This window comes from Bubalus bubalis, chromosome 10 (assembly GCF_019923935.1).
Source record: "Bubalus bubalis isolate 160015118507 breed Murrah chromosome 10, NDDB_SH_1, whole genome shotgun sequence".
Lineage (NCBI taxonomy): Eukaryota > Metazoa > Chordata > Mammalia > Artiodactyla > Bovidae > Bubalus > Bubalus bubalis.
Genome location: NC_059166.1, coordinates 60,822,360 through 60,835,626, shown reverse-complemented (window position 1 = coordinate 60,835,626; position 13,267 = coordinate 60,822,360). Strand labels below are relative to the sequence as shown.

The following is a 13,267-nucleotide window of genomic DNA, read 5'->3' as shown; positions in this document are numbered from 1 at the left end:
AGCGCTTTGGAGGACAACACTCACCTGGACATCTGACTCCAGGCCCCCCGGTGCAGTCACCCAGCCTGGCCTGTCATTACAGCAAGCTGGTCCTCAGCAGGCCCTACCCTTTCCCAGCTCTGACCTGGCTCATGCAGTCTAACTCTGACATTGCCATCTAAAATAATCCTGCTTGGTTTTTAAGATCCACCTGACTTATTGTGCTTTGCTGTGCTTAGTCACTCAGTCGTGTCCAACTCTTTGCAACCCCATGGACTGTAGCCCACCAGACTCTTCTGCCCATGGGGATTCTCCAGACAAGAATACTGGAGTAGGCTACCATTCTCTTCACCAGGGGATCTTCCCAACCCAGGGATCAAACCCAGGTCTCCCACATTGCAGGCGGATTCTTTACCATCTGGGTCACCAGGGAAGCCCTGACTTATCATGATGCTCTCCTAATTATCCCCTTTCTCTAACACCTACAAGCTGGACTTTGTCTGTCCTCCTGATTTAATTCTTCACTTTCTCACTTCTCACATCTGCCCTGGGCTGAGCTGTGCACACACATCAGTGACTCTGCATGGCCAAGAACACCTATGGGCTTATCCACGTTTTTTTTCCTCCATCTGTAGCAACTATCAAGTTATCCTTTCTATTAGTTCTATCTAGCAATAAGTCCCATCCTCTACATATTTATCTTTTAAAACTCTGCTTTATTGCTTTAAAGTCACATCCCATGAATTATCAAAGTCAAGCAAAGAATTACTGACTCTAAGAACACATGATCGGATTCCATCTTTACCATTTTCAGTGGCCGCATGGATCCAATGTATGCCTCCTCTGTATCCCAGAAGGATAAGTCAGGGTATTCACCAGGTTCCAAGATAAAAGGGACACCCTGAAATCCAGGCTCTTCATAAATCAGCCATCTAAATAAGTACCAAGGAAGAAACAGACAGTTCATCATTTCTGTCAGTGGAACACTGCACCCCACAGATGAGAGAGGACCAGAACAGGGGAGGATGTGGGTCTGGACACACAAGTGTGGGTGCACTTAGTGGAGCAATGTTGGACTCCAGGAGGAATAAGCCATTATATGCACCTCTTGAGCTTTTGTTTGTTTCCTTGGCTTGGCTAGCTTTGTCCACTGATTTTACTTTCTATTATGAACTGTTTCAAAGTTTAAATGTCTGTTACTTCCAAGTAATAAAAGTAGTTATCTTTTGCCCTGGGTATGTATTTAGAGAGGCTCCAGCCAGGAGATTTCACACTTTAAAAGGTTATATCTCATTTGTAACCAAAAATAGGATGTTCCACCTAATCATTTGTCATAGTGTCAAAAATTAGGAACAGCTAACAAATAAATAGAGCTTACAAGGAATTCCATCTGATCCTTACAACAATGCTACAAGGAAAAGATACAGTCCCCATTTTACAGGTGAAGTTAAATTGCCCAGGGCCACACAGCTACAAGTACTAAATGCAGGGCTGATCCAAGCTGACCCCAAAACCAAGGTTCTAGTCATTCTTGAACAGCAGTCTTTCTCATTCCAGAGAGTGCACTGAACATAATTTCTGCTTTCACAGTCACTCAGGATCAGCACTGGGAGCATGACTTAATGCACAGTGATGTCTGTGGGGGCTCTCAAAGTCTAAAGACTGCTTGTTCCCAGGCCCAATGCTTTTTGAGTCCTTGGACTTGATTTTTATGGTTTTTCAATACCACACCCTTCTATCACACTTGTCAGCTGTCACTTCTGCTGTGGTCAAGCAACCAGAAGCCTCACCCTCCTCTAATGTGCTAGAAACCAGGAAACCAGAAAACCATGCCTCACATGAACTGTCCCTAAAGACTGTGCAGTCTTATCAATTTCTTGGTTCCTTGGAGGGTTCTGGTGAAGTCGCTGTTGCTGGAGAAGTGACTTCTTTATAAGAGAGATGGTAATATACCCTCTTGACAAGCAAATGTGGCATTCTTGGTGATCACTTATACCCACCAATTCTTTATTAGTCTTGCTAAAGCATCCTAGCTGGGCTAACTGTGCCAAGTTCCCCAGAGCACAGGCCACAAGAGGAAGCTGGCTATAAAGGTAATCTTTTACCTACAAAATGAATCTGATTCTCCCCTCTTTGCTTTTCTCTTGTTCACAATTTCGGCCCAAGGGCACGTTTTTGGTGAGTTTCTGTTACAGACTGTCCTGGATAAATCAGTAACTTCTTTAGACTTACTAATTATACAGGGATTTATAGTCAAAATCCTACTGGAGACCTGCCAACATACACATACAGACACACACACACACAAAATGTTGAAAGGCTGTGTGTGGTGTGTGGGTGGGGGAATCAAAACTAATCCACAGTGTTAGAAGTCAGGGCAATAGTTACAGGGACGACTGGGAGGTGGTGGGAAGGCAGGAACAGAGATGCAGAGAACAGACTTGTGGGCACAGCGGGGGAAGGAGGGGGCAGGACAAATTAAGAGCATAGCGTGGACACATTCTTTACCGCATGTAAAGTAGGTAGGTGGGAAATTGCTGTATAACACAGGGAGCTCAACCCAGTAAAACAACCTAGAGGGGTGGGATGGGGTGCGGGGCTGAGAGGGAGGTTCAAGAGGGAGGGGACACATGTATTCTTCCGGCTGATTCATGCTGTTTTAGGGCAGAAACCAACACATCATTGTAAAGAATTATTCTCCAATTAAAAATAAACTAAAAAAAGAGAATGTACTACATCTTTTTTTGGAGCCCAAAGCTCTCAAAGGCACATCACACACTGATTTCATGCCCTAGCTAAATAACAGCAGTTTATTATCAAGTGTGCTATTTGGCCAATAACAAGCCAAGGGCCTTGAGGTCTGACTCTTCACAAATGAACAGTCTGAATTTTTTATAAACACAGACGATGGCTCATCAACAAGTGATTCTGAGATTCTGACATGGTGCTTACTGAAGTACTCTTTCATTAAGTGTTTTCTTCTACGGTTTGAGTTCTAAGGGTATGTATTCATCTGCTACTAAACATCTCATTTTCCTTGAAGCATACAGCTTAGTCATGGTAACACTTATAGAAGGAAGGTAATCTGGGATAAAGAGGGCTTTGTCCAAAAGCCTGAACATATAAACTGGCACACCTGAAGACTGCTGTTCTGCGAATAGTGAATTCTGAGGGCCTGCTGGGTAACTTCCTCAGTAAATGCTGAGGGCCTGCTGGGTAACTCAAACACACATTTGTGAATGAGGGTGGACTTTGGAATCTGAAAACTCATATACAGAGTGTGATCCTTTTTCCCCTTAATTCTATTCCAACAAGATACATTATTCACAAGGCCATCAGGAGATAAACTACCTTCGCGCAGTGTGATTTCATTTTCTTTTATTTTCTCATGTATTCAGCCTTTGCCTATATTATGAATAAACTGTATGTCTATAAAGTATGAGTTTAAAAACACAATAACAAATGTGGCTTCCCTGGTGTCAGTAGTAAAGAATCTGCCTGCCAATGCAGGAGACACGGGTTCGATCCCTGATCTGAGAAGATCCCATATGGCCGCACAGCAGCTAAGCCTGTGTGCCACAACTACTGAGCCTGTGCTCAGAGCCCAGGAATCACAACTGCCGAGCCACGGGCCCTCGAGCCTGTGCTCCTCAACGAGAGAAGCCAGTGCAATGAGAAGCCCTCGTACCACAACTAGAGAAAAGCCTGCAAGCAACAAAGATCCAGCACAGCCATAAATAAATGAATACAAATATTTTTATAAAAAAAAATGTATACATACAAAGGAATACTGTTGAACTAATGTTGAACTAATAACAATGGTCATCCATACATTCATGAAAATCATTCATGTAATTACCCTTTCAGAAGCACCCTCTGAATCAAGACAAGAAAAACCTTATCTTGTTCACTTGTTCTTAAACCAAAAACAGTTTTTCCAGCTGGATCCTAAGTCTTATTCTCTAGATATGGCTGCACATGAATGTTGGCTACATACAGAAACCAAGGGTATAGTCAGAAGATTTAATATGAATGTGCCAACTTTGAGGTTATTCAAACAAGAGCAGGCTCTGAATTTCAAGGGGGGACTGGTACCTTTACAGTGGAGAGGAGTGGGAAGCATCAGTGTAACCGACACTCAAACTTGGTTTGATTAACGCAGCACGAGTATGTGTCACTACCTATAGAAGTAATATCCTTGACAAAACCCTTCGATCTGCATCTGATTATACATGAAGACCTACTGCCTGTATATATAAATTTCAGGTGACAGAAGACCAAGTTAAATGATACCTTGAAGAAGCACTCAGAAAATCCAGACTATGGCACATACGCTAAGCAGCTGACCTAAATTCTTCAAAAAAAATCAGTGGCATGGGAAACAAAGATGGGGGTATTTAAGAGATTAAAAGAGACTTTTCAAAGAGATAGGACAACCAAATATACGAGCCTTGCTTGGATACTAATTAAAAACATCTATAAAAGACATTCCTGAAACAATGGGGAAATTTTATTTATGGACTATTGGGTAGATATTATCATGGCCATATTGAAATTTTCTCAGGTGTGATAATGGTAGTTTCATAGGAAAATGTCATTATAGAGAGATTTGGGATGAAGTTTATAGGAATGAAGGGTCACAATGCCTGCAACTTACTTTCAAGTGCTCAGAAAAGAAGATAAAGCAAATATGGCAAGACGTTAACAATTACTGAATCAAAGTGGAGGGTATATGGGTGTTTGCTATCCTTTCTACTTTTGTGCTTATGTCTGAAAACTTTCATAATAAAAAGCTGGGCTTCAGTATACTCCATAAGGAAATATATGCAGTGAATATTAAATAGCAATGAAAAAGAATAAGTACACATATACTCATCAATATGGGGACTCTCAGAAACAATGTGGAGAAAAAGGAACAAGCCACAGTTCCTTATTTTAAAAGTTTAATACCATTTTTATAAATTTCAAAAGCAAGCACAGCTAAAAATACTGAAAGGACAGATACTATATGGTGACACCACAAAACAAGGGGCTGAGAAACACACAAAATTCCAGAGAGGGATCTCACACGTGGAGAAGGCAGGGGGATGGGAACAGGCGGGCTCTGCTGGGTGCTGCAGCAGCGTTAGTAATGGTGAGGTTCTCAGTTGCGTGATGACGGGCTTGTTTACTAGGCCTCATAGTTCACATACCTACATATATTTTTATATATCAAGTATTTCATGTTAGCATTGACCAAAGAATATGTGGCTATTAAAAAAATGTCCCTTGATTTCAGAACACCTGCATTCTAGTACCTGTTCTTCTGACAACTAATCCTAACAACTAATCCAACTTGATAAAGTGGCCAAACCCTGTCTTCCTTGATTAAATGATGGTGTTGGAACAGATGTTCTTTATGATGCCTTTGAAGCCTTAAAATTCCTTAATTTTATTTATTAGAAATAGACTCAAGATAAGATACACTGTCACTTCTGCAAGGATGGGTGCTGGCATTGCCAGCTGCTTAAAGACAAATCTCACTCAACACAATGTGAGAGGAAAATTTTGTTAGAAAGTTCTCATTTTCCCAAATAAGAAATTAGCAAGTAACACACTGGGTTTAATCCCTGGGTTGGGAAGAGCCCTGAAGAAAGGAAAGGCTACCCACTCCAGTATTCTAGCCCGGAGAATTCCATGGACTGTATAGTCCATGGGGTCGCAGAGTCAAACACAACACTTCCACTTTCACTTCACTTCACTCTGAATGTGTGTATGTGTAGAAAAGCCTAATGCAGATTGAACAGGCCCTGGAGTAAATCTCCTCATGGAATCTGAAGAAGCACCCCCGCACAGCTAAGGCTTCTCTTCCATCAGTTCATAGGACTGCTGCACCAACGAGGCAGTGTCAGCTTGAATACTTGTTATCAGCTGAATTTCCCCAACCCATCAAGGCTCCCCTTGGAGATCTGTAAAAGTACTACTGACCTGGTACCAAGCTGACAGTTCAATGAGCCCAAACTCTGAACTGACGTCTAAGGCAGCTTTCTATTACCCTGATGGCAATTAAGAACCAGAAAAAAAGTGTCTGCCACCATGCAAGCCCATCAAAATGTGTAAAATATGACTGGTTTGTAACTACCATCTGTAACACCAGGTTAAACTCACTGTCAAGGTAAGAAACGTTATTTAACTGTAGCTTGTTACGCTTCCACATAGTCCAAGCCTGAGTCATGAAATCATCCAGACATGGAGATAAAAACATGATGCGTGTGTGCGAGCTCAGTCACTCAGTCAAGTCCAACTCCTTCCAATCGCATGGACTGCAGCCCGCCAGGCTCCTCTGTCCATGGAATTTTCCAGGGACGAATATTGGAGTGAGTTAGTGATATTTCTCAGCCTTAAATACTTTGAGAAAAAAGACTTATAGGTCTCTTTGATGTTGAAATACTCAAAAGCAGCAAGAGATAAAGAAACTTTTGTTTTGATTCCTCCTTTTCTTCCTAATCTCTAAATATAAAAGTGCCTAAAGCTCAGATGACTTTCCTGCTCTTTTTAATTTATTTAATTGGAGAATAATTATCTTACAATATTGTGATGGTTTTTGCCATACATCAACATGAATCAGCCATGGGTATACCTGTGTCCCTCCATCCTGAACCCTCCCCACCCTATCCCTCTGGGTTGTCCCAGAGCACCAGCTTTGGGTGCCCTGCTTCATGCGTCGAACCTGCACTGGTTGTCTTTTTTACATATGGCAATATACATGTTTCAGGGGTGTTCTCTCAAATCATCCCACCCTTGCCTTCTCCCACTGAGTCCAAAAGTCTGTTCTTTACATCTCTGTCTCCTTTGCTGCCATGAATGTAGAATTGTTGGTACTGTCTTTATAAATTCCATATATATACATTATATACAGTATTTGTCTTTCTCTTTTTTTTTTAAGATTTAAATTTTATTTTATTTTTAAACTTTACAATATTGTATTAGTTTTGCCATATATCAAAATGAATCTGCCACAGGTATACCTGTGTTCCCCATCCTGAACCCTCCTCCCTCCTCCCTCCCTATACCCTCCCTCTGGGTCGTCCCAGTGCACCAGCCCCACTGTATAATAGGCTCCAGGTTCATTCACTTCATTAGAACTGATTCAAATATGTTCCTTTTTATACTGAGTAATATTCCATTGCGTACATGTGCCACAACTTCTTTATCCATTTATCTGCCAATGGACATCTAGGTTGCTTCCATGTCCTAGCTATTGTAAACAGTGCTGCAATGAACACTGGGGTACATGTGCCTCTTCAGTTCTGGTTTCCTCGGAGTGTATGCCCAGCAGTGAGATTGCTGGGTGAAATGGCAGTTCTATTCCCCGTTTTTTAAGGAATCTCCACACTGTTCTCCATCATGGCTATTCCAATTTGCATTCCTACCAACAGGGTAAGAGGGTTCTCTTTTCCCAACATCCTCTCCAGCACTTATTGTTTGTAGACTTTTTGATGATGGCCACTCTGACCGGTGTGAGAAGATACCTCATTGTGGTTTTGAGTTGCATTTCTCTAATAATGAGTGAGGTTAAGCATGGAGATCTCATCCAGCATGGGGTTTAGATACCTTCTCCATGACCATGATTCCAGATTATATCTCCAGCCTCCCTACCCGACCTAAGGTTCCAGTGTCATGTATCCAGTCACCTTCCTGACCTCTTACCTGAATGCTTGAATGGGTAGTTGGCATCTCCCATCTAATCTCCAAAACAAAACACCCGGATTTCACTCCCCCTCCCCGTTTTTTTCTATTCCAATAAATGCTGTGGTCCCAAACCCTGGACATTTCTCTGCCCCTCATACCCCACATAAAACCTGTCAACCAATGTTGTTGGTTCTGTCTTCAAAATGTATCCAGAATCTGACTGTTCTTCTACCACTACCATCACACCAAGTCACCGAAACACTTCTCGCCTATGTAACTGCAAATCTTTGCTTCCACTCCTAGCTCTTTACAATATACTTTTTCACAGAAGCTAGAGTGATCCTCCTAAAACACAAGTTAGGTTAAAGTCGTCCAGTGATTTCTTATGTTCCTTGGAGTCACCTAAAATCCCTCCGGAGTCCTACAAGGTCTGACATGATACGAGCCCTCTCCACCACCAAGCCTCCTGGCTCACTCTACTGCAGCCAGACCGCCCCTCAATTGCTCAAACATCCCCTGGAGGGCTGTGCAAACACTGGGCTTCCAGCCTAGGACACTTCTCTACCCTGCCTCCCTGGGATGTCTCACAGCTGACTCCCTCACGTCCTCAGATCTCTGCTTAAAAGTCACCAGGGACTTTCCTGACTACTCTCTAAAGTAGCACTTCCACGGTCCCTCTCCATAATTTATGTTTGTTGTAGTATTTACCTTTGGATTCATTACATATGTATTATCTTACTCATATTCCATTAATATAAACTCTTGAGCAGTCTCTGAATATATGAATACTTATAAATTACATATATATAACTGCTGAACATACTATAAACTTATTGGAAAACATACACAAAGATAAGATCTGAAAAGGAGATTTTAAATGAACTATACAGAAGCTTTAGTGCTTTTCCCTGCATTTCGGTGCACGTCTGTCACATGCCCTGGGCTGTGCACTCCACTGTGGGGGCCACCAGCTTCAGTTCTTCAGCCTGCACTTTCTAGCCTAATTTCTCCCCTATCTGAAATATTCCCGCTTCCTTCAAAATACTCTTGCAGCTTCCTGTAATTTTTGAAATCAACATCCTAGGGGCTTTGGAAAGCATTGTGTGAAACTGTCAAAGGAAGTAGTATGCGTGTTGGCCTCCATCCCACATGAAATATCAGGGGCACACATGCTTTGAATCACCTCCTGTGAATTACCGTGAAGGTATAATCTGCAACTCGGCTCTGAATGAATCATGTTCCTTTGCGATAAGGAAATCTCCACATTAAAAATGCAGTTTTCTCCCTGCACTTCCTCCAAGAAACCATTATCATTTACAAGAAAGCTGAGTTATAGTAACATAGTAACCAAAAAAATAAGATTTTTATGTACCTTATAAAAAAATAATAAAAGCTTTTAGTCAATAATTACTTAACAGGATAACAAATTAGAGATAGATTATCTGAAGTCCTCTTTTCACACTCAAAAAAGAGCTTCATTAAAACTGTATTGCAAATAAAATACTCACATGCCCCAATGTACTTTAATGGAACAAGTCTTCTGCATTATGCCAAACCCCTGCATTTCTTCAGTATCATCAAAGTAGGAATTTAGAAGTCCTAACCCTTCTGGTTCAGTAAATAAGTCAATCTGACTAACTCTGTAATCCTAAAAAAGAAAAAAAATTACATGAATACAGTATATATGTATAATAGTAACACCATGTATTAAACTCCACATTAAGCTCATTATTCCTTTTTTTAATAATTAAAATAAGCTTTAAATATACACATACGTTGCACAGATCATCTGCCACTTTATCCCTTTCCTGTTCTCACTCAGGACCTAATATGTGATCTTTTGGGGCATACACATTGCATTAGTCATGTATCTCAGCATTACATTCAAGCAAAGACCACCAAAAATGCATCTCAAGAGTTTTGGAACGTTATTTATTTCCCTTGTCTTCACTGAAAAATCTGCTTGGCTTTCCTTGGTAACCTGGGTTTTAGTTCCTTGCTCTCCTGTGACCATCCATATCCAGAGACACTAAGCTATAGAGTGGCTGCTTCCTCAACTGTTGTCTCATGCCCACGGGCCCCTGCGGTAACACTCCTTGACCATGATGTGGGTTTGGTCTAAGTCATAAAGGCAAAGGTGCACGTTTACGGTGATTTACAAATCTCTGCACTTTGGTCACTGTTCCATGCCCTGCATGTCCATCAAACACACTACAAAAGGCCTCTCCTGGCTGAGTGCCTGGGCCTGGATCGAATATTTATTGAACCTCTTCAATGTTGCAGAGCAAGGTGAGCTGAGGTACAGAAAAAATGGTAACGCTTGGGTCAGTTCAGGGGCAACTCTTTCAAATATTAACAAAAGGAACAGTTAATGAGCTGAAAAGGTGATTCCCTTGAATATATGTTGTGACTTTTATGTGTCAAGGAACCATAAACACAATCTGTTAAAAAAAAAAATTCATCATGTATTAGGAACCATAAAAGTGTTCCATCTCTTTAACATGACACCATTCTGAAAAACTTACAAGGAAATGAATCATAAAATGTATACATTGTTAAATGCACAAAAATACTCATGAAGCATTATTTAAGACAGGAAAAAAGCTTAAATCCTATAGCAAGAAGAAAGGTAAAACAATTGAAAGCACATCATATCAGTGGGATATGATGCTCAGTAAAACCCCACACCGTGTAATACCATGAAAAGCACTAACTGCACGAGGCCTGCTACCATCAGCCAAAACAGGAGGTCTCTGGACCAGCGTGCTTCACTTCCCTCAGCCCACCTTCCTGGACCCTAAATCCCCACCCCACCAGATTCTCATCTCTCTCACAATTGCAAATCATCGAGGATGTTCCAAGTGGGAGTATAACCATCAGCAAGCGGTACAGAGAGAGTAAAAAAGAGATTGAGAGTCAGTGTTAAAGGAAAACAACATGTACTTGTATAATGATTACAATTACAGAAAAAGCAGATTATAATATGGCCAAGAATAAGTAGAGAATTCAGAAAAATAAAGGATAGACACTACATGAGAGATAGGATTTGAATGATATTTTAAAACATTGCTTTGAGTAATAAATAAAAACTGCAGATAAATTATTCCACTATGACATTTCAAAACGGTGTCTGTTACATCTTGCATAAAGTCTATCACATTATGTACTTAAAATTATTAAGAGATAAATCATTTAGAATACCAATTACCATCTAAGTCACTCAGAAATGTTGACCCAGGAAATAACATTTTCTTCTGCCAAAAACTGTTAGTCATTCTTACTCATTCTCATTTTGGAACATGTCTTTTTCCCCTGTTGCACTCTGATACCCAAGTCTAATACACAAATGGAGCTTTTTCACTTGGAAGATACCTTTTACATTTTTAAAAGGTAAAGAATCATCAAATTCCAAGAACCACAAAGAACTGATTCAAGTTCCTCATTAATGAATAAATAACCAAGAAATGTTTACCCAATCCATAAAGTGGCCATATGTACTCACTTTCTTAAAACTCACATGAAATCCCAGAGTTAATAGCTGAATTATCTTTGGATTATTTAGCTTTCAAAATAGTCCTGTAAGCCACTCAAGATAATAAGAACTCACAGAGCAATCAAAAAAATAAGTAAAAGAAAAATCTGTTCTTACAGAGTTCATCAAAACTAGGTTATTAAATAAAATACATTTGCAGATGGGAATGGGGGCCAGGAAAGAGAAATTCATGTTTCAGGATTTATTCTGAAGAAAAAGACTAATTAGAATGCTTCTTTTCTAATTAACATGTACAAATATTTAAAATATAGAAAAGCTATCCATAAAACACAAAATATTTTTCCCAATCACTTTTATCACAAAATGAAACTCTCAAAAGAATCACATCCAGCATTAAGTATTTGCTGAATGAACAGATGAAATCCAGTTTGCCTTTATTAAAAGCTTACTAATTTTACCCACCTGGACCACAAGTCTGATAGAACCAATCACCATGGGCTTAGTCGACACTGCCTCATCCTCATTTCCTTCCAAAATATCTTCTATACCCCAGAGACCAGAGAGTTCCAATTCTCCTTCTTCTAAGGGGATGGAGTGCCCTTCAAAATTTGGTTTCTCATACAAAATCCAACTAAGAATAAAACACAGCAAAACTATTAGCCAGTCTTGGTGAGAGAGATTTTGATTAGTCAAATATTCTGGCCAATAGAGTGTAGAGTGTGTGAGTGTGAACGTGTGTGTGTGGATCATCCTGACCCAAGGATCAAACCTGGGTCTCCTATATTGCAGGTGGATTCTTTATCATCTGAGTCACCAGGGAGCCTTTTATAAATAATATATTAGTGGCCAATTCTCTCCCCAGTAGCTCAGTGGTAACGAATCTGCCTGCCAGTGCAGGAGATTCAACAGGAGACGCAAGTTTGATCCCTGGGTCAGAAAGATGCCCTGGCGAAGTCAATGGCAACCCACTCCAGTATTTTTGCCTGGAGAATCCCAGTGGACAGAGGAGTCTGGCAGGCTACAGTTAATGGAGTTGCAAAAGAGTAACACATGACTTAGCAACTAAAACAAAACAACAATCAGGATTTTAGAGAACTTTTGACTATCAGTATGAACATTATAGAGCTACTAATTTTTATAGTAGCTCTATAGTATAGTAAGTTTGCCAGTTGGTAGAAACATAGTAATGTCAGATAATGGACTTTTATTGTAATGTTTTTTCTTCTTATATATGTAAAAAACACTTTTGAGGGTTTTAACTTACATATTAGAGCCATATCAATGGATATATTGATACAAAGGACTACTACATGCAGGCTAATGGAAAGCATCTTTCCAGTTTTATTGAGATCTAATTGACATATCACATTGTATTAGTTTTGGCTGTACAACATGACTGTTTGATATGTGTGTATATTACAAAATGATCACCATAAGTTTATTTAATAAATCCACCACCTCACAGTTAAACAATCTTTTTTCCTGTGATGAGAATTTTTATGATCTATTCTTTAAGCAACTTTCAAATATACTGTGTAATACTTTTTTAATGACCCAGAAAGCACATTTATTCTTCTCAGCAACATAAAAACACTAAATAAAAACCTCGTGACAATATATGACAGTGCTAGTCTTAAGTGCTCATACTTCTAAGAGAGACACTAAGAAAAGTTGAAGAATCAGTATTTCATTAAAAACAAAATTATAATTTTCAGTTTTCAAATTTAAGAAAACTAATTGTATTTTCCCAGTGAATATGTTGAATATACAGAAAAATATATTAAAATATCTAAAGCCTAAAAGGAAAGATGCTGCATATTTAATCAAATGGAGAGACCCAAAGAAAAGCTTACTAATTTTTTAAACCATAAATGCCTACAGCCCTACATCTTTTTTTTAAACAAGTTTATAAATAGATACAAAGATTCATATTTATGCCAAGTAAGTGATTTTTTTTTAAAACCGCTTTTCTTTATTCAATTTCCTGTGTATTTCCTTGAAGCAGTTAAGCTGGTAATACAATTTTTTTTCACCAGTTTCTTTACTTAACAAAAACTACCTGCTGTCAAAAAGTTAGAAAATAAATTTTAGATTAGTCCTTCACTGAACTGTCACTTAAAAAGT

The 13,267-nt window shown here is 39.6% G+C and overlaps 1 protein-coding gene across 1 annotated transcript in view; it reads right to left on the bottom strand.

Moving 5' to 3' along the window:
* CRYBG1 (crystallin beta-gamma domain containing 1) overlaps positions 1-13,267 on the bottom strand; it is a 249,334-nt gene that overhangs the window by 27,556 nt on the left and 208,511 nt on the right. Inside the window, exons 7-9 of the mRNA XM_006076407.4 lie at positions 11,606-11,774; positions 9,159-9,298; positions 785-911 (exon numbers count right to left, since the gene is read on the bottom strand). Coding sequence (XP_006076469.3) covers positions 785-911; positions 9,159-9,298; positions 11,606-11,774 — 436 coding nt within the window. The remainder of the gene's footprint in view (positions 1-784; positions 912-9,158; positions 9,299-11,605; positions 11,775-13,267) is intronic.